The 23576-nt window shown below is 36.8% G+C and overlaps 1 protein-coding gene across 1 annotated transcript in view; it reads left to right on the top strand.

The window, feature by feature from the left end:
- The first annotated feature begins 1200 nt into the window (after window positions 1-1200).
- Window positions 1201-23576, top strand: part of DARS (aspartyl-tRNA synthetase) — a 40403-nt gene continuing 18027 nt past the window's right edge. The window contains exons 1-6 of the mRNA XM_026852189.1: window positions 1201-1299; window positions 7401-7493; window positions 12478-12580; window positions 21014-21116; window positions 22391-22471; window positions 22943-23002. Coding sequence (XP_026707990.1) covers window positions 1275-1299; window positions 7401-7493; window positions 12478-12580; window positions 21014-21116; window positions 22391-22471; window positions 22943-23002 — 465 coding nt within the window. The 5' untranslated portion in view covers window positions 1201-1274. The remainder of the gene's footprint in view (window positions 1300-7400; window positions 7494-12477; window positions 12581-21013; window positions 21117-22390; window positions 22472-22942; window positions 23003-23576) is intronic.

The raw sequence follows: 23576 nt of genomic DNA, 5'->3' as shown, positions 1-23576 counted from the left end.
CCGCAGGGAGGGGGTGGGCGCGGCGTCGAGGCTGCCCGTCCCGAGAGGGGGAAGGGGCAGGATCCGGCCTAGCGCAGGGTTGGGGCCGGCGGCAGCGTCCCCTGCGGGGTGGGGAGGCCGGGCCCGGGGAGGCGGGTTGGCCGGGCCCTGGCGTAGAGCTGCCGTTTGGCCTTTTGGTTTTGCCCTGCCTGTCCATCCCCCTTCGCCGGGCCCAGTCAGTCGGTGACTGAGGGAAGAGCTCTGCCCCTCCCCGGTCACACGGCGTCTCCTGAGCCCCGCGGGAGTCCGGTCTCCGCGTGTGCGAGTGGAGGAGGCCCTGCTTGGGCGATCAGAAGCAGCCCTGCCCCGTTCCTGTGCCTGTTCCCCCTTGCAGCGCCCTACAGAGACATCTGGGCTTGCTGCTGCCGTAGCAGGCCACTTCTGCAAGGGCACCGCGGGCTCCTGCTCCCGGAGATGTTTCTGCCTTGTACATGAAGATCACAGATCAGTGCTGAAAAAATTGTAGGCCAGTATTTCCTCAAGATGGAGAAAAAAAAAAGTATTATTAATGAGCATTAGTTCATTTTGTTATAAAATCAGTTTTGCTTGTTGAAAGGCCAAAAATGCATCACCAGTAAGGAATTCTGAGTTACAGGTGGCTTCTGTAAAATTATATGTGGGCCTCAATTCATCAGAAGCAGAGAAACAAAAACCCCCTAAATAAAGTGCTTAGAATGAACTTTGTTTCCTATATTTAATAGAATAAAATGAATAAACCAAGGCTTTTTTATTTGGAAATGCGTGGGCTTAGTTGGGATACCAGAATTGTTATATTTTAATGAAAAGGCCACATTTTATGGTGTCTTAACTAACAGATTTTGTTAGTCAGGCTTGCTTTGGCTGTTATAATGACATGTGATCTGCTGGATTTCTTAGTGTGCCTGAATATAGGAAGGAAATTTTTAGAAATGTACTTACTTCTCTAGAACTCAAGTATTTTTTTCAGGAGTAGGCTTTTTATAGAGGTATTCACACTAACTTCTCTATACCAAATAATCCTAATGCATGTTTGCTCTTGTTGGAATCTTTTTTTCTTACAGGGCACAATTATCTTTTCTCACTTGTGTACCTATGAGCCTGAAACACAATTCCCTGACTTTAATATGATAGCTATTTGGTTTGTATCTCGGTTAACTCTGTAATTATTTTGTTCATCTTTTTGTGTATGCTTCTTTGATACATGTTTCTCACCTCCATTTTAGGATTATGCTAAGGAAAGATATGGAGTGTCATCAATGATACAATCCCAAGAGAAACCAGGTCAGTTAAAAACACGAAAAAAATTTTTAAAAAGGGGGGGAGGAAGAAGAAAAAAAGAAATTATATACTTGACATCTTCTGTGCTTGTTTAAGAAATCATTAACCAAACTTTTTCATTCAAATCCGGCTGCCATTCTTTCCCTTTATTTGAATACATTTGGCACTTGTGAGGCTGCATTTGGAGTGCTGTGTCCAGTTTGGGGCTCTTCAGTACAAGGAAGACATTAACATTTTGGAGCCAGTCCAATAGAGAGCTAGCAGATTGCTCAGGGGACTGGAGCACAAGATCTCTGATGGGAGGCTGAGGGAGCTGAGCTTGTTCAGCCTGGAAAAGAGGAAGTTGTGGAGTGATCTTGTTACTGTTTAAAGTTACTTAATGGAAGGGTGTAGAGAAGATAAAGCCAGACTCTTGAAGGTGTGTGGTAATTGGACAGGTGGTCACGGGCACAAATCAGAACACAGGAAATTCTGATTAGATAGAAGAAAAAAAAAATCATGAGTGTGGGCCCAGAGAGGTTGTGGAATCTCAGTCTTTGCCCTTGCCTGGACTATGCCGTACAGAGCTTGTCAGGTTTTCTCTCTGTCCATCACTGCAGGCTTAACTTTTTTTTGCATTAAATTATTGTTATTTATAATGTACTGAGTCTGAGATGTCAGTTTTTTTCTTTGTTTGGAGTAAGTTCTGCTATGGCTTGCTGCAACAACGCTCTCTCCGAGTAGGATATCTGTCTGCTTATGCAGCCTTCATTACTCCTGCATATGAGCCCCAAATCCATTAATATTACATATTAATATTTATGGGTTTTATCATTATTCACACCACTGTGAATTCAGGAAATCCTCATTTTCTACTGATGGGGAATTGGGATTCAGAAAGACTTGTCAGCTACACAACAATCTCCCAGGCCAACATCCCAAGAAATATTAATCTTCATATTATTCAGTGCATGAAACAGGAGCGAGGGAAGGTAATAGACTGGCTTCTTGTAACTTCTTCATAGTGAAATGTAAAAAAGGAATATCATCTGTGATTAGGTGATTTTTTTCTCCTCTGAATGGGTGTTTTGATTGACCTCCTGTAGGAAGGGAAATTCAGGATGTAGGGAAGAGGAGGAGCCATAAAAGCAATCATAGGTTGAAACCAACTGAAGGGGAACATTATGTCAAGAATGCAATAGGACAAGAAAGTCATTAGAGACTGTATTAACAGTTATTACTGAATAAAATACATACTAGCTGTCAAAGAAAGGGAACTAAAATCATATTGTAATTGTAATCATATTGCAATCATATTGTAAACTTGAAATCATATTGTAAGCCAGCCCAGCTGCTGGCTGCTGTGGTCTCCCTCATGCTCGGTCTTCTGCTGATCCATTTCAACATGCAAATAGTAACAACTTGTTTAGCCAGCTTAGCAAAGTGAAAGAAGTTGTCTAGGGGTCTGGATGACTGCTGGAAGGGGCAGGAACACAGCCGTCCATAGCTAAATGTAACACGTAACAGTCCATAAATTGGTGTGCAGTTGCCACCTAAAAGGTATAATATTAGGAAAAAGCTAACTTCTCCAACTCTCCAAGTTAGCGACTGACTGGTTAACCTTCACTGCTAACTCTAGGCTGAAAGATTGCCCTGGTGGATCTCCTCTCCCTGCAGTCTTCTGTGATGGCATTTGGCTCACTAGAGTTTCTGCAAGCTGCGTTTCCTCTGCTATTATCACACCCCATAGCAAACAACTGTGTGGGAGATCCAAGCTGGCAGATTGAGATGCTCAATCAAATCCCACTCTCATGGAGAAAGTCTACCCTGCCAGTTGTCTCATACTCAAACACTCAAAAATACTGTGCAGAAAAAAAAAATGTTGAGAAGGAAAATGGTAAAAGCTGCAGGAAATTACATAGAAAAGGTTGAGTGCTGTATTTAAATCTGTTGTCCCCTTGAGTCTCAGCCACTGTATGGACAAGATTGAGCAGGTTTTCCATTGGGTTTAAAATACAACCTACAACACTCCCACTGTTCCATTCTTTCGAAGATGGTTATCCAGAACACAAAAATTAGGTAACAATAAAAACCAAAATGCCTACAGTAAAAAAGTTCAAAGTCAACCTAGTCCCTTCCTTGAGACTAATGCCCTCTTATTTAAAGATTCAGTAGTGCCTGCTAGGGAGAGGTCTTATCAAAGGATTCGCGGGAGGATGAAGTCATCACTCGGCATCAGTAGTTTGTATGAGCTTTTGCCCAAAGTATTCTGCTTGCATTGAATGTCTTGGAGAATCTATTGCTTGGGGCAGAGGGTGGTGGGGAAGCGCAAATGGGAGTGTTTCCCATCTGTCTGTACTGTATTAACTTTGTTTCTGGAGTCTGTATGGGTACATGCCATTTCTAAGTCAGAATAATGGATTGTGATATGACATGTGCAGATCCACATACCATCTGGTAACTGGAGCCAAAAGACAATACAGAGAGCACAGAAGTGGGTAGGAGCTCAGTCAGATGTCTGCAGCACTGTCGCTTTTAGGCTTGCTGTAGTAGCTGCACTGTCCTGAGGACACTGGCTGGCTGTGAGAAGTTAAAAAGCTTGGAGTAATCAGAGCAAATTATTCTCCCTTTCCAAGGGACAGGCTTATTGTCCTCTTGCTGTACTCATAGATCCTTGTTCCTCCTGCGGGCAAATGAAAAAAATCTTTACATGTTAACAGAGTTGTTACATAGGTGCTCTACCCTGCTCTTCTGATCTCACAAGCCTGTGCCTTGGTTTTTGGCCCAGTTCAGTCTTCTGCTAATGTTGGCTGTCCTGGCTACTTGATGATCTTGCTCCCTGTCACATCATGTCTTTAAGTCCTTCCTGCCTGCTTGAGGCTATGATTGCTAGTAAAACTCCATTTGCCTTTCCCTTTTTCTCCCTTCAGCCCCGTTACTTTAATCTCCTCTCCCTAGAAGTTGCTTTCATCTTCCACTTCTTTTTGCTTTCAGGTTCTTTAATAAAACTTATCTTCTCTTTTACAAATTTATCCAGAATTGTAAAGATGCTGGCATTTCACAGAGACAGTGGCAATATTGGTCATACTGTGCAAAACTCCATGATGCAAGATAAATGATCTTCATAAACAGGCTGATGTGACAGACAGGGAATGGGCGTCTGGGGGTGGAAAAGTGATTTTGTCATATATAACCCATACAGCTTTTTGGGTTTCTATCCTCTTCCCTCTGTGTTTAGAAGAGTAGAGTTCTGAGAGAAGGAGAAGAATATTTAGAATGTTGAAAAGAAGAGATTGTGCTATACATGAAGGAAATGAAAAATATCGTTTCCCCTTAAACATGATTCAAAATAACAATGAAGGTGAGATAGCATGAATACTGAATTGGGGCTAGAAGTGTAATTTCAGATTTAGGGAGTGTTTTGTTTGAACTTCCTTTAAAATCTTTGTTCCTGTGTCTTCACTGCAACTGTAGCACAGTTTAAAACGTCTTTCCCTTTGGATTATTTAGCTGTCTCTAAGTGTTTATGTGGCAAGAAGACAGAAAATGCAAATATAGCTTACATTTGTGAAAGAACAAGTAGGTGGTAGTCTGAAGAGTATGGTGGGAGGACCTTAAAGGTAATAGCAAGAAGCTTCATGTTTATCATGGAAGAGATAGAAATGAACTGAAGGGAATTCAAGGTGAAATATGCAGGAGTACTGAGGAAAGATTTGAGGTACAGTATGTTGGTTGGACAAGAAAAACTGAGAGACGAACAATTGCTTACAGTAACAAATGTAGACATTACCATGAGCTACTGACATTTTAGAAATCAGAGGAAAAGACTAGATTTGGGAAGTGTTGAAGGAGGGAAACACAGTGACCTATCAGTTGCTACATCTAGCTCTTTTCAGTAGAGCACATTGGCGGGATGGAGGCAGTGGGCAGGAACAGAAACACAGGAGGTTCTCTCTGAACAGCAGAAACATTTTTTTACTGTGAGGGTGACCAAGCACTGACACAGGGAGATTTTGGAGTCTGCCTCCATGGGGATACTAAAAAAATCACCAGAACATTGTCTTGGACAGCTGGTTCTAGGTGGCCCTGCTTGAGGACTAGATGACCTCCAGAGGTCCCTTTCAACCTCAGCCACCCTGTGATTCTGTGATCTGCTGTTGGAAAAAAATTACTTTATGATGCCTCTTTTTGGATACTGTTTTATTAACCTTTTTATGAAAGGTGAAAGAGTTTTTAATAATTCATACCATATAAAAATTTTTGTGTTAAAGGTGCCTTGAAACATGAACCGTTATGTATCCAAAAGACTTTAAAAAATATTTACATAATGCAGATGGTTCCTGAAACACTAAGGATCCATAAAAAGGGTAACAGCTCATTCTGCCTTCATGCTTGTGGCTGAAAAATGTTTTAAGTTAAGTTGACTGAGATAATTTTAACAGTCTGAATATCAAACTCTTAGAAATACTAAAGCTCACAGGTTGCGTTGGTTGCATGTTTCCTATACAGTGCTAGTCTGATAAAAGTTTGAACATCGGAAGTTGCTGACAAGTGATAACATCTTTATTCCCCTTTCTCTCTTCCCCAATCCATGCGTGCACATACACATTATTAATATATTTGAGTCATTTTCCTGTCACATTTCTCTGTGCACATCCATTCTGTTCTGGTTTTGAGGTCTGTCTGTGAAGAAAAAAATACATTACCCTGAGCATAAGCTAATAAACATTTTCAACTCCCTAAAATTCCCAGTGCAGAATAATAGTCTTGCAGGGCAAGCTGTGACTGGTATTCAGAGACAGAGGGAAGGAGTCCAGAACAGCAGATGGTAACCTGGGGTAGGCAAACTTTGGGAGAGTTGTGGCGGGAAAAGTCTAGAGTGGAAACGTCTTAGTAAATTTAATGTTATTTTGAAACAAGGGAGAAGTCTGTGATAAAAGGCAGAGAGAGTGAATTTGCTTGTGTTACATAGAATCATAGAATATCTGGTGTTGGAAGAGAACCATGAGGATCAATATCTCCCTTGAAGATTTTTTTTTTTTTTTGTCTAATAAGCAGCGTTTTTAACCACATACAAACAATAAATGAGCAAGTGTAGCTGTTAGAACTGTTGAAGTTCTATGCAAGCTCTGTATATGCTCCAACTGATTTGTAGATACTATAAGAAATAAGTGTTTGAGACCATGAAAAAATACATTTGGCCAAAAATTTACGGAAAATTGCAATTCAAGAAGTGCATTTCAAAGAATAGTGGCATGCAGCCAGCATATTGGCAGTTCATAACAGTTTTATACAATTTTTAAAGTCCTGATTTATTTTAAAATATTTTCCCTGATAAGGTTTATTTTTCCCTCTACTGTCCAAATTTGTCCTTTCCAAACCATGCATTCTTGTTGTTATTTAGCTTCCTTGGATACATAGACTTTAAAGGGTTCTTTCTGATGGGTCCTGCCTCCTACAGTGATAATAGTGCTTGATCAGGTTGTCAAAGAGATTTTACTGGTTTTACAGAGTAATAGTCTTGTTGCTCCAAAATGCTATTGTTTTTATCAAAATAAATCTTCTTTTGATTTCTAATGCCCATTTATTTGTGGTTTCTTTATTTTTCATAATAATTACAGTGATATTCACCCTACTTATGTAGATACAGAGAATAGTCATGTCTGAGCCTTTGTTTTGCTGTGTTCATCATACCAAATTTCATGTTGCATAATGGAGCAGGGCAGACATCCCATAGCTAGCAGAAATAGGGACTAATAAGTGCAGGTAGTGCTGCGCAGCACAGTGAAGCCCTATCAAAAATAGTGTAGCCATGCTGGATTCTGCCATCTGTGAACTACAGTAAGTTTTGCTTTTGTTTTAGTGCAGTTTGACCCTGCTATAGAAGTCAAACAATAAGCTTGAACCAATTTAAAGCTACTTGATCAAATGCAATGCGCTGAGAAAGGAAATGGGATCTTGTGTGTTTTCAGTACATCTGTTACGACGTAGGTGCAAAAAGTAATGTTTTGGATTTATTTAGCAATGATGGAAAATGTATTTGGAGTTTAAAGTGAAAAATGTTTTGCTTCAAAAGCCAAAACTGTTTTAAAATGCTGTTTTGTTTTTCTTTTTCTGTGATTCAGATAGGGTTTTGATTCGAATAAAAGACTTGACAGTGGAGAAGGCTGATGAAGTGGTTTGGGTTCGTGGCAGAATTCATACAAGCAGAGCTAAAGGTGAGATGCTTCCAGGGTTTTTATTTTTGGTTCTTCATATTGTTAGTATAACCTGAATGTTTACTTTGGCTTCATGACCTGTTTGTTATGTCTTGCATACAAGAAAACTTTGCCACTTTGTTACTCAGTGTTCACTTTGACTGGTTATTTTCTCTTTTTACTACCTCTCTGTTCCCAAGAGGGGAAAAGGAAATTTTGTTTTCAGCTGAGTGGAAATCAGGTATTATTATTACATTGTAGTAAAAGTGAATTTTGGTTTTATCGTAATACTAAATAATGTGTGGACAGTTGTAAATAATAGGAATTTTAAAATATCATAGTCATTCTCCTTTGGGTATTAACAGCTGTGAGATAAAACTGTTACAAGCTTCTACTGTAAAACTTACTTTTATTTTAAATCTAACATTTGTCAGGCCATATTTATTCTGTTGCATATGAGTATTTTCACTATACCTTTTCTTCGACAGGAAACAAAAATCTGTATTAAAATTTCAGTATTTTTACTTTCAGTTACCAGTATCTGACTGTATCAATTTGAACTTAAAATAAGAAACGTCATTTTATTTGACAAGACAACAGGAAAATCCTTTTATAGGTTCTCAGTAGTGTGGGCTGTCACACTTGGCTGTCTGACAGTCATATTTCTTCCCTGGAATCAGAAGTTCTCTCTGGAGATCAGTTTGCCATATGCAAACTTAAATAGGCTTTGGCCTTTTCAGTTGACATCAGATGCTGACAACTGTTGTACTGGTTTCAGTTATGTTTGGCAGCTCTGTAGTGAGATATAAATACCTTGTCTTCCCAAGAGTTGTAAGAAAAGAGCATAAAGAAATTATGCTGGGAATAATGCACAATAGGGTTGAGAATCTAGTACGGAATATTGTCATTGATACTAGATTAATTTATCTTTTTAAGGCTTCATTTTCTTAAAAAATGTCCCTCTTAATGCGTGTCTGTACTGCAGTTAAAATAAGGATCTGCATGTAAATATACACATATAATGCACAATTTAATTTGTATTAGAATCTTTACATTTAGGGAGTCCTCCATGATTTCGTCGACAGTTCTGTAGTGTGGTCTTTACGTGGAAGTCTCTCTTTGCTATGTATAGAAGCTGTCAACCCCAAAAGCTGTGAAAGCCTTGGTCATTACAACTTGAAGTTGTTGACAGGAGACACTATCCAATTTAAATGTTACTATCAGTATACAAATAAGAGTATCCTTACAGCTTTTCCTTTGGCAGTTGCAGGAAGAGTTCAGACTATTAAAAGAATTTTGTATATTAAAGACAGGTGTCTATGCAGATCTTTAAAACAACATAAAGGTTGTTTATTACTGTCTCTGTATTGCATTTATATATGTCTTGCATGATATATGCACTTACTCCAATCAGAGTAACAAATATGTAACTTGACAGTATTAACTTACAAGAAGTTGTTTCTCATCCTTCACCTTTAACCTCAGGAAAGACTATTGTTTTTAATGAAATAACAGTGCTTATTTTCAAAACTCTTTAACAGAGCCTGAAGAATGAAAGCAAAAGGAGTTGATTATGGGCATGAAATATTCTCAATTTATTGATTGTGCTTCTTGTTCCCTCTTGGTCTGACAACACAGTACAACTCTGACATTCAGGGAATGCTGCTAGGGAATGCCATATGCTTGTTTACTTAAGCTTTGGGGTAAAGAATCTTACAAGAAAAGCAAATGTTTAAGAGTAAAAAGTAATATTAGCCTTTCCCACACACATCGTGGTGCAATTCCTACCATTATGGAAAGGAAAGTCTTGCAGGAAACAGGAAAATCTTACACAAAAATAGCTTTAGTTTTTCTCAGAAGCTCGAATTTGACTTCTAAATAACCAACATATCCTTTATTTAACCCTGTCTAGTTCTGACCAATAAACCAAAAAAAATGAATGTGAAACAACTGCAGAATCCAGCTGTCTTGTATAGCAAGCCACTCATGAAGTCTGATGGAAATTAACTGAAGGATGTGTAAAGAATGGGGTGTTGGGAATTCCTGTGGGTTGTACTAAAATTAAAGTGCTTGGGGCCCTGTGGTTTTTATCGTAGATTGGATAAATGTTATTTCTGGCCTTATTTTAAAACTAGCCTAAACTAATGATCACGTTTATCATTGCAAAGCAGTTGGGAAATCAGTCTGGGTCCTGCCAGGCAGCTGGGACTTTCACAGTACGTTAGACCTCAACTTGGTTTTGGCTTATGAATGAGAAGGTTTATAAAACATCAAAATAGTGTATCTGAAGAGTACCACCAAAACCAATTAAAATACTGGACCAAATTTTATAATAAACCATATGACGTTTTCTCTTTACTGGCAAGATGTCTGTAACTAGCAATGTTTTAATTTATATTGCCAAACATTTTCTACTCTTTATACAGATTTCTTCCTTACATCCTTTTCTCTCATAAGGTCTTGTGTCATTTGGTGCTTACATGCAAGAAAGGAAATGGATTCCTGTTTGATTTTACATGCTTACTTTTGATGGGATTCTGTGTGTAGTGTCTTCTCTTATTTGTTCAGTGACTAAAAGTTCCTTTCCTTAGACTTGAATCAGCCCTTTTCAACCAAATTTCTCTTGAAACTTCATCTTTTTAGGCATTCTTGTGGGACACAGTGTTGGTTTGTTTAGAGAAACTTAGAGTAGTTTACCATTGAATGTGAGTAAAGTTGATTTTTACACTTTTTATTTATATACCATGTAAATATTTTGAAACACATAGAGAACATCCCATTAATCCCAATTTTTTTCTCACTCTGATGCTTCCTTTTTTCCGTCTCTTGATCTGGAAAGGCATCTAATCATGAACTACATTTGATTATGACTTCTCTTTTTGATGCTTTATTTTGCACGCATTTGGCTCTTTTGGGAAAAGTTCTGTTTCCTCCTACAATCTTTGTAACTGTGATATTTTAACTGTTCCTATCAGTGAGGTTTGTTTGATCAGTTATCTTCTGTTTGATTAGAAATGGTTATATTCTACAAAACATCCTCTTTCTTCATGAAAACAGCTACTGTTACTCATGACAAAAAGATTTGAGTCCTTTTATAATGCAGATACTGATCAGGCTTCTAGTGTTTGGGATTAAGTATAACTGCCAAACTTTTGCTTCCGATTAGTATGATAGCAGCTCCCTCCATTTATTTCACTATCTTCTTAAATATTTACTAGTTGTGTGACATTATAGATGTCTTCAGCTATGTGTTTTTTGTTTGAACACCTAATACATCATTGCTGAAACATTGATCATATTTGTTAAATTATTTGTGACTGATATCATGGAGACAAATACTGTTTTCTAGGAAATACTGTATCAAACCACATTGTTAGTAAGAAATTTTGAGATGTCAGAGATGTGAGGTATGCCTAGCTTTCCAAAGAAACTTAGCATATTGTGTCCTGTGGAAAAATTGTACTTCATTTGTTGACTTGCTGGATCTGAAACACAGGCATGTATACCACTGAAATCTCTTGTTTAATTTCTGAAGCTTGTACTTTCCTAATTTAAATCTGTGGCTTAATGTTTGCCTGAAAGAAATACATCCATCCATACCATATTAGCTTCCTTACATAGATATCGCAGCCTCTGGAACACAGAAACAGTTGTACTCTGTTTTCTGAAAATATGGAATTAATTTTGTTGCGTGTCTGAAATTACAATCATAGGACAAGGTTAGTTATTTCCAATAATTGTGATGTTAATTTTTAATGATATTTGTAGTAGTTTTATGTTTGCTTTTATTTCCATCAGATTGTGTGTCAAATGTTCTGCAGTTATCTTCTGATACTGTTTAAATTATCTGCAGCTATGTGTCAGGAATGGTAATCTACATAATTACAAATGAAAATTGCAACTGGCTTTTTAGTATCAGTGTTCAAGTTAGATATATACTGATTTTAATGTTTTGTAGTCTAAGACAACAGTAACTTGGAAATAGCTATCTATGATGAAGCTTCTGGCTTCCTGTTCTCACCATTTTAATGGAAATGTTATAATGTTATGACTTGGAACTTGAAATTAAAATTATATTGATGCATTTTATTAGATACCAGTACAACAATGAAGTGTTTGTTGTTAATTTCTTTCTCTGAGGAAGAATCACTGAGAATCACCCTATTTCCTTAAATCTGAGTTAAGGAGTAAATGAGTATTAGAGATGTGAGGAAAAATATGAAATGATTGTAACTGTCAGCTAAACAGATTAGAAAGAGCTTTGTTGACTTGGAAATACCTATTTTTACAGTCAACAAAGTGCATTATGTTCTTTGTAAATTATTATTAATTTCTATTAACTTATTTTTCCCAAAGCTGTTCATGAATAAATTGCTCTTACAGGAATTTTTACTTGGGTCTTTTAGGTTCTTGTCATTCACCAGAATCAATACTCCTTTTGTTTCCCTTCATTCTGAATGTGTGGTGTGTTATAGAACGAACATTGTTGGTTTAGTCCCTGTGGTGCAAAATCAAGCCTACTTCTCTCAGAGCAGCTTTGTAAAAAGAACTCTACAGCTTTGATTTGAGAAGATGAGAAAAAACTTCTTTTAAAATAATGTAGACTTGAAGTAGTTGTGAGCAAGGAAGAGTATGATTTACTTCTTGCAGTTGTGGAACAATAGATATTTAAAAAGTTGTGATTTCTAGTTTTTGTTTTGTCTAGATATTATTTATCTTGGAAGGCCTATTGTTATTTTTAGAAAATGTCCATTCACCTGTTTATAGATGTAAGGCAGTATAATTTGATGTATCTCGATGCTTGGGGGGTGTGTGTACATCCAGAGCTGACTAATTTGATGTAGCTGTTGGCGGGGGGCAGAGGGGAAGCGGCAAGGGAGAGAGATACACACCCCCCTTAAAAGTTCAGCTTAATATTAAAGTAGTAAAGCATTTTTCTTCTCATTCACAGAGACCTCAAGTAACTTGTCCTTAATACACCTGCATTGTTTTTCTTTGTATTCAGGAAAGCAGTGTTTCTTAGTCCTGCGTCAGCAGCAGTTTAATATCCAGGCTCTTGTGGCTGTGGGACAGCATGCAAGCAAGCAGATGGTAAAGTTTGCTGCCAAGTAAGTAAGCAATTATATCCTGTTGTCAGAGTAAACAATGGTGGGAACCAGGACTCCCAGGGGTTGGGACCATTTTCACACATTAACATCAATGCTTCGTTTGTTTTAAAATGTAGTTATTTAAATTGTCAGCTCACTATTGCTTTGAATACATTACACTGACAAAAGATAAAATAGAGAACAGGCTTGAAATTCATTCTGAACTGCTGAAGCAGCATTCTCTCGCCATAGACAACCTACATTTACTTTCAAGCTGGCTAACAAAAAGTCTGGCAAGCTGAGCTTAGTGGGACACTTCATTTTGTGTGTGGTGTTTGTGTGTGTCTGCACATGTTCAGGGTTTTTCTTCTACAAGATGTGTAGTGTAGTAATACATTTTATAGCTAGAACTGATGTGAAGAAGTTCCATATTCTAAGTGGCTTACTGAGTTGAAGAAATTAAGAGTAGCTTCTGTGCACCTTATTTTTGGCAGTAGAATGTTTAATGTGGGTTTTAAGTTACATTTTAAAATATTGGGGGGTGGGGGGCAGATAATAGTTAGACTTCCCAATTAAACAAGTGTTTGTTGCAGCAATTTACATTCTGTTATTTGGTTTGGTTTATTCTTAAAAAATTACCTTCTCCTGCTACTTGCCTCAAGATTGTGCTTTCAGATTGTCCAGTACTAAATATGCTTGCATGACAAAGGTGTTTTTATAGTAGAGCTTTTAATAATGTATACCTACTTGTTCACAATAGAAATGTGAATCAATTCGGTGCAATAATATGTTTAACATGTGGCACTTCAGTTGCTTCTGTGTAGTTCTTGGCACTACTCTCATGCCTGGGAAGGGAGCCCCCACTAATTAGCTTTTGCAGCTACAGCCTTCAACTTTCAATATGTCAGGGAGAGGAGGGATTCATTATAATATAGACTTCCAGAAGCCAAGTTAAGAAGGTTAGGATAATGCTTCTGCTGATGAGGTTCAAGGCAATGGGAAAACAGAACCAGCAGTGTTTGTTGTTTGGCGGTGCTTAGTGTTGGCAGTGCCAGTGTGAAGCATGCTGTTTACAGGTGTTTATGAGCCAAAGTGAAGTGTTCTGTTTCTTCATGAAATAGTTTGTTCTCTCTAGCACTTAGAATCTTTGAAAAGAATTAAGTGTATAATCTACTCATTCCCCAATTCATCTCCGTCTAATCTACCAATAGTCTGCCTGTACTCTATTAATAAACTTGCTCTACAAAACAGTGAAACAACTCTTACAGTTGTGATGCTCACTTTCCTATTCTCCAGTTCCCTCCAACATCTCTCTTTTTCAGTTTTCTTTGTGGTTCTTTCCTCCACAACTGAATTTCTTACATTTTGTGAGCAGCAGAGCTCAAGTGGTGAGGAGCTCATGAGAGGGAAGTTGGTCCTTTTCTTTGTGTGCTGACTCTGCCACTTGTAAGCCTTCCGTGACTTTTTTTATCGCTAATCTTTTTTTACTTGGTTAGTTTTCTATCAGGTTAGTGATTTAAACTAGGTCATGGAGGTCCAGAGCTAACAAGGAGTGGTAAAAGGTGGTAAAGGGTATCTGTAAGGAGTAGAGGGCAAAGCTGCTTTCTCTTCTGGCAGCAGTGAACTGTTAAATCAGATGGAACATCATCCTTAGCTTCTTTCCAACTCCCTGTCATCTCCTCACTTTTCTTGATGTGACAGACTTGATTTCCTCTGAGTAGCCAGACTCATTATGTTTGCACTGTGTTTTGACTTTTCATTCTGCTCCTTTTTGCAATAGCATTTACTAGATAAATCCTGATAACTTAGCCTCTCTATAGCATGCATGTTTTACTCATTATTTGTACTTCTGAAATGCTTACATGCTTAACATCATATTCTTTGAACGATAGAACTTTCTCTGCTACAGCCTTCTGGGTTTTCTTTTGGGGGGGGTTGCTTTTGTTTTTAAACACGATTAGTGCAATCATCTTCTCATGATTCCTTCCCACCATCAAACCAATATCCTTCCATGCTCTTGCTTTTTCCAGCGTTTTATCATCATCTACAATTTCGTCTGATGTCACTGTTGCAGCTGCCTCTTGTCCTTTAGAGGCTGCTGCTGTTCCCTGACTTCTAAGTGCACGTGTAGCCACTGTGCCAATAACACCTGAAGCACAGCAACACTACGCGCCTTGTCTTTTTACAGTCACTCTCCTGTTAGTTTTCACCTGCTGTGGAATGATGCCATTATTACTAGCAGATGAGGCTGGTCTTTGATGTCTAAAAATAACTACACTGTTTCTCTGCCTTTCTCAGTGTCTTTTTTTCATCATCTCTTGTTTCCTACACACTAAATGAGAAAGTACACATTTATTGAAGAAAACATTTAACTTAAACACCTTATGTTTCAATCAAATTTTATACTAAACTTTTTCACTGGCAGCACATAAACTTTGTTTTTCATGTGCTACTTTCTCATATTTTGATACTGGGTCCAAAACTTTCTTTAAAATAGTTCATGAAATTCTGGATCTTGAATTTTTAATGAGGACTTATTAAATCATGAGGATTTTTTGTACAAATTTTCATAAATAATAAACAAGCCAGTTCCTCCTTTAGATATTGGCACATGGAAACCAAGAACTTTCATAATCTTCTGTGGTCTAGCAACATTCAAATACTAATTATCTCCATTATCATAAGAATGTGAGTTCTTTTTGGTGAAAGATACTTAATACTGGTTTAACTCAGTTTTACAAAGAAATTTCCGTGAGTTAACTATGCAGTTTCTAGTTAAACTTCCAAAACATATGTAACCCACAACATAAGGAAAAAAACAAACAAACACACACAAAAAACAGGCTAGTCCTGCAAGGGATGCTGTATAAGAGTGAATTGTCTCTTTCAGCCAGCAGAGGTGCCAAGTGGTGCAATTAGTAATTTATCAACCTGCTTTTTTTCCATAAATTATTGGGTGTGGTCAGTTTTGGTTTTCTTTCTCCCTCTTTTTTTTTAAATATATATCAGCATTGAGCCTTTGCTGTGCCCTGCTTCTGTAGCCACATGATATGATATAGCAGTTGGGAGAGGTGGTTAACAGATTCTAATTTAGCTGCCCAAACAATATGCTCTCGCTCAAGAAGTAATCTGATGACTCTTTATAGTAGGCTAGAGAATGAAAACCCAGAAAAGAGATTAAAATAGGAAAAAAAAAAAAAAAAAGAGATGGGTAAACCTGTGTGAAAAATACCTCACAATATAGAAAATATGCATAAGTTCATCAGCCTGATAAATTGGTAATACCAGGAAAACTGCTGGATATTGCAGAAACATTTTCTTTATTTCTGTTTAATGTCAGTGATCTGGAAGAAAGGTCAAATTGCAGCTGTTAAATTTGCTGGTGACACAGAAATTGGAATGGTAAACTGGGATCTAGGAGTAACCAGGGTTCATTTAGAATAATCACTTTGATGCTCTTCAGTGTGAATTTGTACCTTTGTGATCATTAGTTCAGATTTTGTGTATGTTCAGGATTAATAGGTAGGAAAGTAAGTGAAGAGAAATGTGAGGGCATGATAGATAACTGACTTAAGTCCACGCAGTTCTCTTACCTACTATGCTAGGAGATCTCTTTGAAAAAGAGGAATAAAATGCCATTCATGTAATATATGCCAGCCATTAGACCATTTCTGGAATGTTTTGTCCATATTGTGTCTGATTATATGTCATATTGGTAAAGGTTGATGGTGAAGCTGCAAGATGAAATGATACATGGTCAGGCAAATCTGCCTTCCTGTGAGACTAAAGAAAAACTCTCAGTTCTATCCAAGAGAAATTAGTAATTTAAACCCCAGTCTGATGGTACCTATGCAGGAAGATTTTCTGCTGGTGGAGGAGGGTTCTTTGCTTTGCAGAGACAAAGGTATGACAAGATGCAATCAACAGATGGTGAAGCTAGGTAAATTCAGAAGGGAAACGAAGTGAAATTTTTTTCAGTGAAAATTATTAAAAATGTGTAGTGGAGTTTGTTACTTAAAAATCTTTAAAATAAGATAGTAATTTTTTTTTCCCCTAGAAGATACCCAAGTTCATCCAGGTGTTAGAATGTTGTTATGGGAAACAGATAGTTATATTTTTAGAATGAAGAGAATAAGGCTATATATACAGTGTTAGTTAATTCCCCTTTCAGAGGGCTTAATGGATACTTACTGTATTTGTGCAGACAGTATTACAGTTGCTCTTACTGAATTCAGTATAAAATGTTTATACTTTCAACTATTTACAAAGTGAACTCATTTTTTCCAAGTAAACTCTATGGCCTTCAGCTTTCACCTAGTTAAACTTCCAAGATAAAGGATCATTGATTATTAAGTTTTACATCAATTATTTAATACTGATTTAATAATGTATTAATATAGTAATTTGTGCAGTCTGCTTCCAGAAAAGTGTTGAAGAAAAAAAAAAAAAGTCTGAAAAGTATAGATACTTCCATTAAGTAAAACAATGTCTATTTAATAAAGTCTGTGAATAATCACATTTCTTCTAATTCTTCAGACTTTTGATCAAGAAAATGTTGATTGTGATTCACTTAGGGAGGCCCGCATGGGGTTCAGCTTGCAACATGAAGCTGTTGATGAAAGATGTTGTCATACAGACTGCAATAATGCAATCCTGTGGTTAAAAGAGAAAGTCTTGGCTAATAGACATACAGATAATTAAGAGGGACATAAGGCATCTAGTGGACATTTTAGTAATTATATAGGAACATTACATATAAAGGAGCAGTTTGCCATACAGAGGAATTTTTTAGCATTGGACTTTATGAATCTGTTACTAAAATAGCTTCTTTAAGGATTAAACAATATAAAGATGTCATCTGTCTTAATGGATCGTACATCCTAACTTAGTTTCTAGTCCTTTGTAATACTAATTACAGATAGAAATATTGTTGTCTTTAATGGAGACGGTGATATCTTTGTCATGTTTTTCTGCTACTTGTTCACTTTTTTTAGTTTGTTTGGGGGTTTTTTGTTACCCAGGGGAATTTTATTAAAAAATCACCGAGATGACTTAGTGCTGCTGCTGCAGAGAACACTTTGCTATAGTTACCATCATTTAATTAAAAACATCTTGTTTCTTATGTAACTTGAACTGAAATTACCATTTCAGTAACGTTCTTGGAATTAACCTGTTGGGATCAAAGCATCAACTTCTAGGTTTTTGTAGTTTACATTTGATGCACTGTTAGGGACTTTGGATATTTCCAGCACTAGATCTTGCTGAGCAGAGTTCAAAGGAAACTCAAAGTACGAGTTTTTCCTTCCATACCAGATTAGGTATGTAGTCTGAATGAGCAAAAGCATATTTTCTAATTATGAAATGAAAGTTTAGAGTAATGATGAATGCTTGTAAATACAAAGATGGTCATATGCAGTAGAAAACTTGGTAGTGCTTTTTTGTGCCCAGGCAATTACATGCATATCTAGATACAGGGATCTATATAAGTAGGAACTCAGTTGAAATACATCTTAAAATTATGGCAGATTTAATGACTAAGGGATGTTTTAAAATATGTTCCAGACCAAGAAACATATAATTTTTAATTGCAACTCCTGTTTAGAAAGAGAGTGAGGAAAAGCACAGTTAATCGCAAGTGCAAAGTTTTAAAGTTCTGTTATGCAAGTTTGCATGGCAGTATTACAGTTACAATGGTGCAGAAGTCAGTTTCTTCCTGTATTTTTAAATTGATTCCATTTTGCATGTCTTGAATTCCATACAGGTTCTGATCAAAGCTCTATAATGACTTCACTAACACCAGTTCTCAAACATGGGATCAGTAACGTTATTATGAATCCATCAAACAACACATTTACATTTAATTATTATTTTCTTTGTCACTGCAGAGAATTTACTTCAAATTTTTATTTGCAATCATTAGTGAAGGTTTTTATTCATCAGATTAGAAACTTATATTTGCAATGAAGACACTGCTATTCATGTCGTTAGTGGTGTTTTCTGGGCATTTGCCAAAATGTTGACATGAAAAAGGAAGCAGGGAAAAATAGAGGAGAACTGTTTAGGGAAAAATAAGGTAGCACAAGAGTAAAACTTTTATTCTTTTAAACATTCACTTGAAAAGCAAAGGGAATTTATAGTTATGCCTAATACTATTTTAGCATGATATATTCCCTGTGCCTTTCTTATTAGCATGTTCTCTTGCATTCAAAGCATTGTATTGCTGCCTCAGTCTTTTTAAGGAGTTTTAAACAGGATCCATTTGTAAGAGAGTGTACTTCTAAGTACTTAGTGTCATTTCTCCTTGTCTTTCCTGAATTTGTTGCCTCTCCTTAAATAATGAAGATGAATGGAGGCTCACCCTTAACTAAATGAATTCTGATTTAAAGCCTACTGTCAACCTCTGCTTTGTATAAATTTAGTCATTTGTTCATTATACTGATTTGAGCAACTGTAGCTCTTTTAAAGTGTACATGTACCACAAAAACATACTATTTACAGATTTTATGCAGTATGTGGAATTACCTAGTGGTTAAGCAAGTCAGGCAATGAAGCACCATGGTCTGTATAAATATTAGAGGAGCTGCCAATGAGTTCTATCACCTGAAAGTACTGCCATCAAAGAAATATTGTAATCAACTAAAATACTCGAATTTGGGGTTTTTTTTTTAGTTAATTGTAGTTTAGTTGGAGCAGTGTTTTGAGAATTTTGATGCTTGAGTTTTCCACTGTTACTTTAATATCGTCAGAGTTTTCAAAACTTTCATCATTTTTATTCAAAAATTCTGTTGGATAACTTAAAGTGTATTCCAGGTTAGACCAAAAAATCTGTCTAGCTTTTCTTAGGGCTGATATGGATGCTTCAGGAATAGCAGAAAGCAGGACAAGCAAGCAGTCATAGTTGGCAGCACTTGGTGATTTGTATCTCAGCTGCTTCTGGGTAACACCACTCAGGCTTTATCAAAGAAAGCTAAGTGTCCCTCATCAACTAAGAAGATAAACTTAATTGTTTAGCGGATGAATCCTGCTTTAAAAATGTGAGAGAATGACTAATTCCAAACATAGATATTTCTAAAGAGGAACTTCTCAATCCACTTAAGTTTCTCATGTGGTTTTACTGTAGCTCTACAAAAAGGCTTTAGGGCCAGAATACCTAGAATTTGTTTACAGCTCTTAGACTGCCTTACTCCAAGCAGTGCTAAATAAACTGTTGCAGATGCAAGCGAATAGAACTGTATTTACCATCAGCAGAGGCTTGTACTTTGCCCTTGCCTCCTTTAACTGGGGGTTACTGCCCCTTAGCAACATCTCCTGTACATATAAATATTTATCTTGCCACCCTCCAGCTTAGCTGTATGGGTTTTGTGGGTTGGGTTTTTTGGGACACAGAGAGGGGTCTTACTAAAAAAAACCCCAGCCTTGTAAACTTGAGGATTGTTAATTGCTTTTTGCTTTACCAAGCTCAGTAGTGGCCAGCTTGTCCGATGACATCCTTGCTCACCTCTTACTATATGCAGTTAAATTATGGGCCTGCTACTTTCCTGCTTTCTAAGGGCTTATGAGGTTAGTACATACAGTGTTTTGCAGTCTTCTCAAGAAGGCCTGAGAAGTGAAAGATAAAGTTAATTGTAGTAGTTATTTGTCACTAAAAGGAAAGAAATATTTTCTGATATTTGGCCTTTTGTAAGTAGGCTATCAAAGAGACAGAGTGAAAATATATTTCCAGTGGAGGTGAGATTATCTGTAGAAAATGACTGGTTTGAAGTCCAGCACGTTGAATACCTAAATAAAAACTGCTCATACAAATTATTTCCTCACCTATGACTCTTGAGGCTGTTATTATTTTCTTATATAACACATTTTATATCATATTTTTGGAAGACTTTCAAGATGTTATATGGTGTTTTGATGTCCTATTAATGAGTGTTTGTGGAGAGCAATTAAGAAGTCCCCTGTTGTAGAGAAATGACTTACAAGCATCTTGCATCTTTCAGTAACAAGTCATGTAGTTTAAACAAGCTCAGTTAGTTTTGATTTTCCCCTCCAGATCTAGGACTTCCTTTCAGTTTGTTGTTCTGCTGGTTGAGACACATCTTTCAGATAATTGCATCAGCTGACACATACAAGAGTGTAATGTGGCCTAGAAAAAGAACTAGGCAACTTGTCAGTTTATGTATACACACACAAAGAATGAGCGAGCACTAAGCTTAATCATAATTCTTTCCCTCCCAAATCTTCCATCCCAGTTTGAATTTATTGTGGCTGGGAATATTTTAGCAAAGTCCTTCAATACTCAGTTATTATGTATGTATATATAATAAGTAACTTACTGAAATCCTTACCTCTGCTTTTTTGTTCCAGCAGTCCATACAGTACATGAACATCGTAATGGTCAGTACTGTCTGGTGCAGTATGCCATGAAATTTAGTAAGCCTTCTATTCTATCTTTATTGACAGCATCAACAAAGAGAGCATTGTGGATGTAGAAGGTGTTGTGAGGAAAGCACATCAGAAAATTGGAGGTTGTACTCAGCAAGATGTTGAGCTTCATGTTCAAAGGGTAAATTTTTGAGAAAATGGAGCACTGGTTATTTGTTTGAGAGATTATATATCTAGGTTGTCTCTTCATATATAAACTTTGTCAGTAAGCAAAGAACATATAGAGAAATAAGCTGCTTTAAACAACAAATTTCAGTGTATCATATGTAAACAGGAAACATTTCTGTCTTTAAGAGATGTGATTTTTAGAATTTCCTATTTTTATCTGCCATTTGAATTACAGTACCAAGTAAAATACAGTATCTCACTAGAATAATTTGTCTAGGAATGCTTCTAATTATAGTTTTTGATTCTTAACTGAAGCAGATACTGTTATAAAAAGTCTGCTTCTTTTTAAGTGCAAGTCAGAAGTTTCTTCTTTATCAGAAAGTTACAATCTTACCCTTAATACAATGGAATGGAATATGTAACTCTCAGCAAAGTAAAGCACTGGTTTAGCAGTATGGAAGCTCTTGAAATCTAAAATTCTTGTAGCTTGTGTGGTAGGGCTGGAGGAAGTGCAACTTTATAATTTGTTTAAATAGAAAGCATATTTAAACCTCTAAGCAATATCCTTTCCTTCTAAAGGCTTTCAACCAAGATGTATGCCTACAATACAGCTGAAACACAGTCACTGCAACAGTAGAATACAATGGCTATTATATTTATAGCAGTAAGGTAAATTTTAGCTAACCGTGTTGGAGAAAATCTGCAGATTTTGAAGAACTGTGTTTTAATATATGTGCAGATTATCGTATGCTTGATTTTTCTGGAAGAATATAAAATTGACTGCACTTATGACTAGACTGTAAGGCAAGGCAAGGTGTTTTATATTCTCTGTTTGTATTTTAGGCATCTCATAAATTTTCAATCTGAAATGGCTCTTTCAGATAAAAACAGATTATAAGTAAAATAATACAGTGATGACAACAACAAGAACAGGATGATCTTGCTGAAATCAGAACCTAAAACTGTGAAATCTAGTAGTTTCAAACCTGGTATTCATGCCAATAGGGTTGTCCCTCAGGCAGTATGTACTTGCTCAGCTCAGTGCTTCCTGGAAGAAAAAAAAAAAAAGATATTTTTAATCTTTCAAAAGGAAAATAAGAACTAAGCACTTACAGTATTGTCATGAGAATGCACCCATGTATCTCAAGTATTTGAATAAAATCACGGTCTTAGAGCTAACAGCCTATGCAAACACTGTTTCAAGTCTATGCCAGAAATATCCTTTTGTAAATCACACCTCCTTTTGAGCTGAATCTCATGCTATTTCTGTTCCTCTCTCAATTTCAGATCTATGTTATCAGTTTAGCTGAACCCCGACTGCCCTTACAGCTGGATGATGCTGTTCGGCCAGAAGTGGACGGAGAGGAGGTGAAAACTTTGCATCCTCAAATACTTTTTATTGTTTTGATAATTGAACAAAAGCATGAAAGCCAGGCAACTTCCTTAATGCAGTGATTTGGGGGGTTTGTTAGGCTTGCATTTTACTTCCTTTATGTTATCCAGAACAGTGTTAGAAATCTCTATAGCTTTGATTTCTGCTGAACTGCAGTAGGAGGTCAAAACCAGAGGGTTTGCAGTTGTATGTTTTCTGGATCCTCATAGCTGGATTCTGCCTGTAACCTCTGGGAGAAGTTAAACCTTAAGCTTTGCTATGCTGCCAGCTTGCAGTATGTTCTTTCTAGAATGATCGAGAAATTCTGCTGAATTTAGAAGTAGTCCTTGGCTTTGAGCCAAAGGATTTTTTTCTCCTTTGATTTAGTTTTGTTAAGTTTGGGTTTTTTTGGGGGGGTTTCTTTGCAGGTGTATGTATTAATTACTTATTTTTGCACAACTGTTTAGGATGGAAGAGCTACTGTAAACCAAGATACAAGACTAGACAACAGAGTCATTGATCTGAGGGTAAGGAACGTGCTGTGTTGCATGTTTAACTGCAAGTGTTTATTCTTCACATTTCTAATCCATGAAGCAATAAAGTTTTGGATTTGGTAGAAGTGTATTGTTGGCCAGAGGTAAAATAAACAACATATTTTTCTGTTTTTGAGTGGCATTGTGAAAACACAGGAAGTTTTAATCCTAAATGTTCACCTTTCCTGACATTAATCAAAGAACACATATTAGTAGGTTAAAGGTGAACATTTAGGTTTTGGCGTGTGGCCATGTACGTCTGGGCTTTTTTATTTACAGAAGTAAAAAGTGACTGAATAGTGACAATTTAGAGACAACATTTTTTCTCAAATGTTGTCTTTGATACCCAAAAACTGTAGTAAGAGCTCAGTTTTGAAATACAAGATGGACGTTTTGAATGTAACATGTAATTGAGGTGCTGTAATACATGTCTCACAAGTGAAATTGCACTTCTACTACTATACGGGCCATGATACCAATCACATTCTCTTTGTTTCTTCCACAGCATTCATATCTTTTTCTTTTTTTCTGAAACACCTTTCTTCATCCAGGTCATTGAGACACAGCC

This window comes from Athene cunicularia (assembly GCF_003259725.1).
Source record: "Athene cunicularia isolate RWA chromosome 7 unlocalized genomic scaffold, athCun1 chr7_part1, whole genome shotgun sequence".
NCBI classification, from domain to species: domain Eukaryota; kingdom Metazoa; phylum Chordata; class Aves; order Strigiformes; family Strigidae; genus Athene; species Athene cunicularia.
Note: the sequence above shows the minus strand (reverse complement) of the source record. Positions and strands in the feature narration are given on the sequence as shown.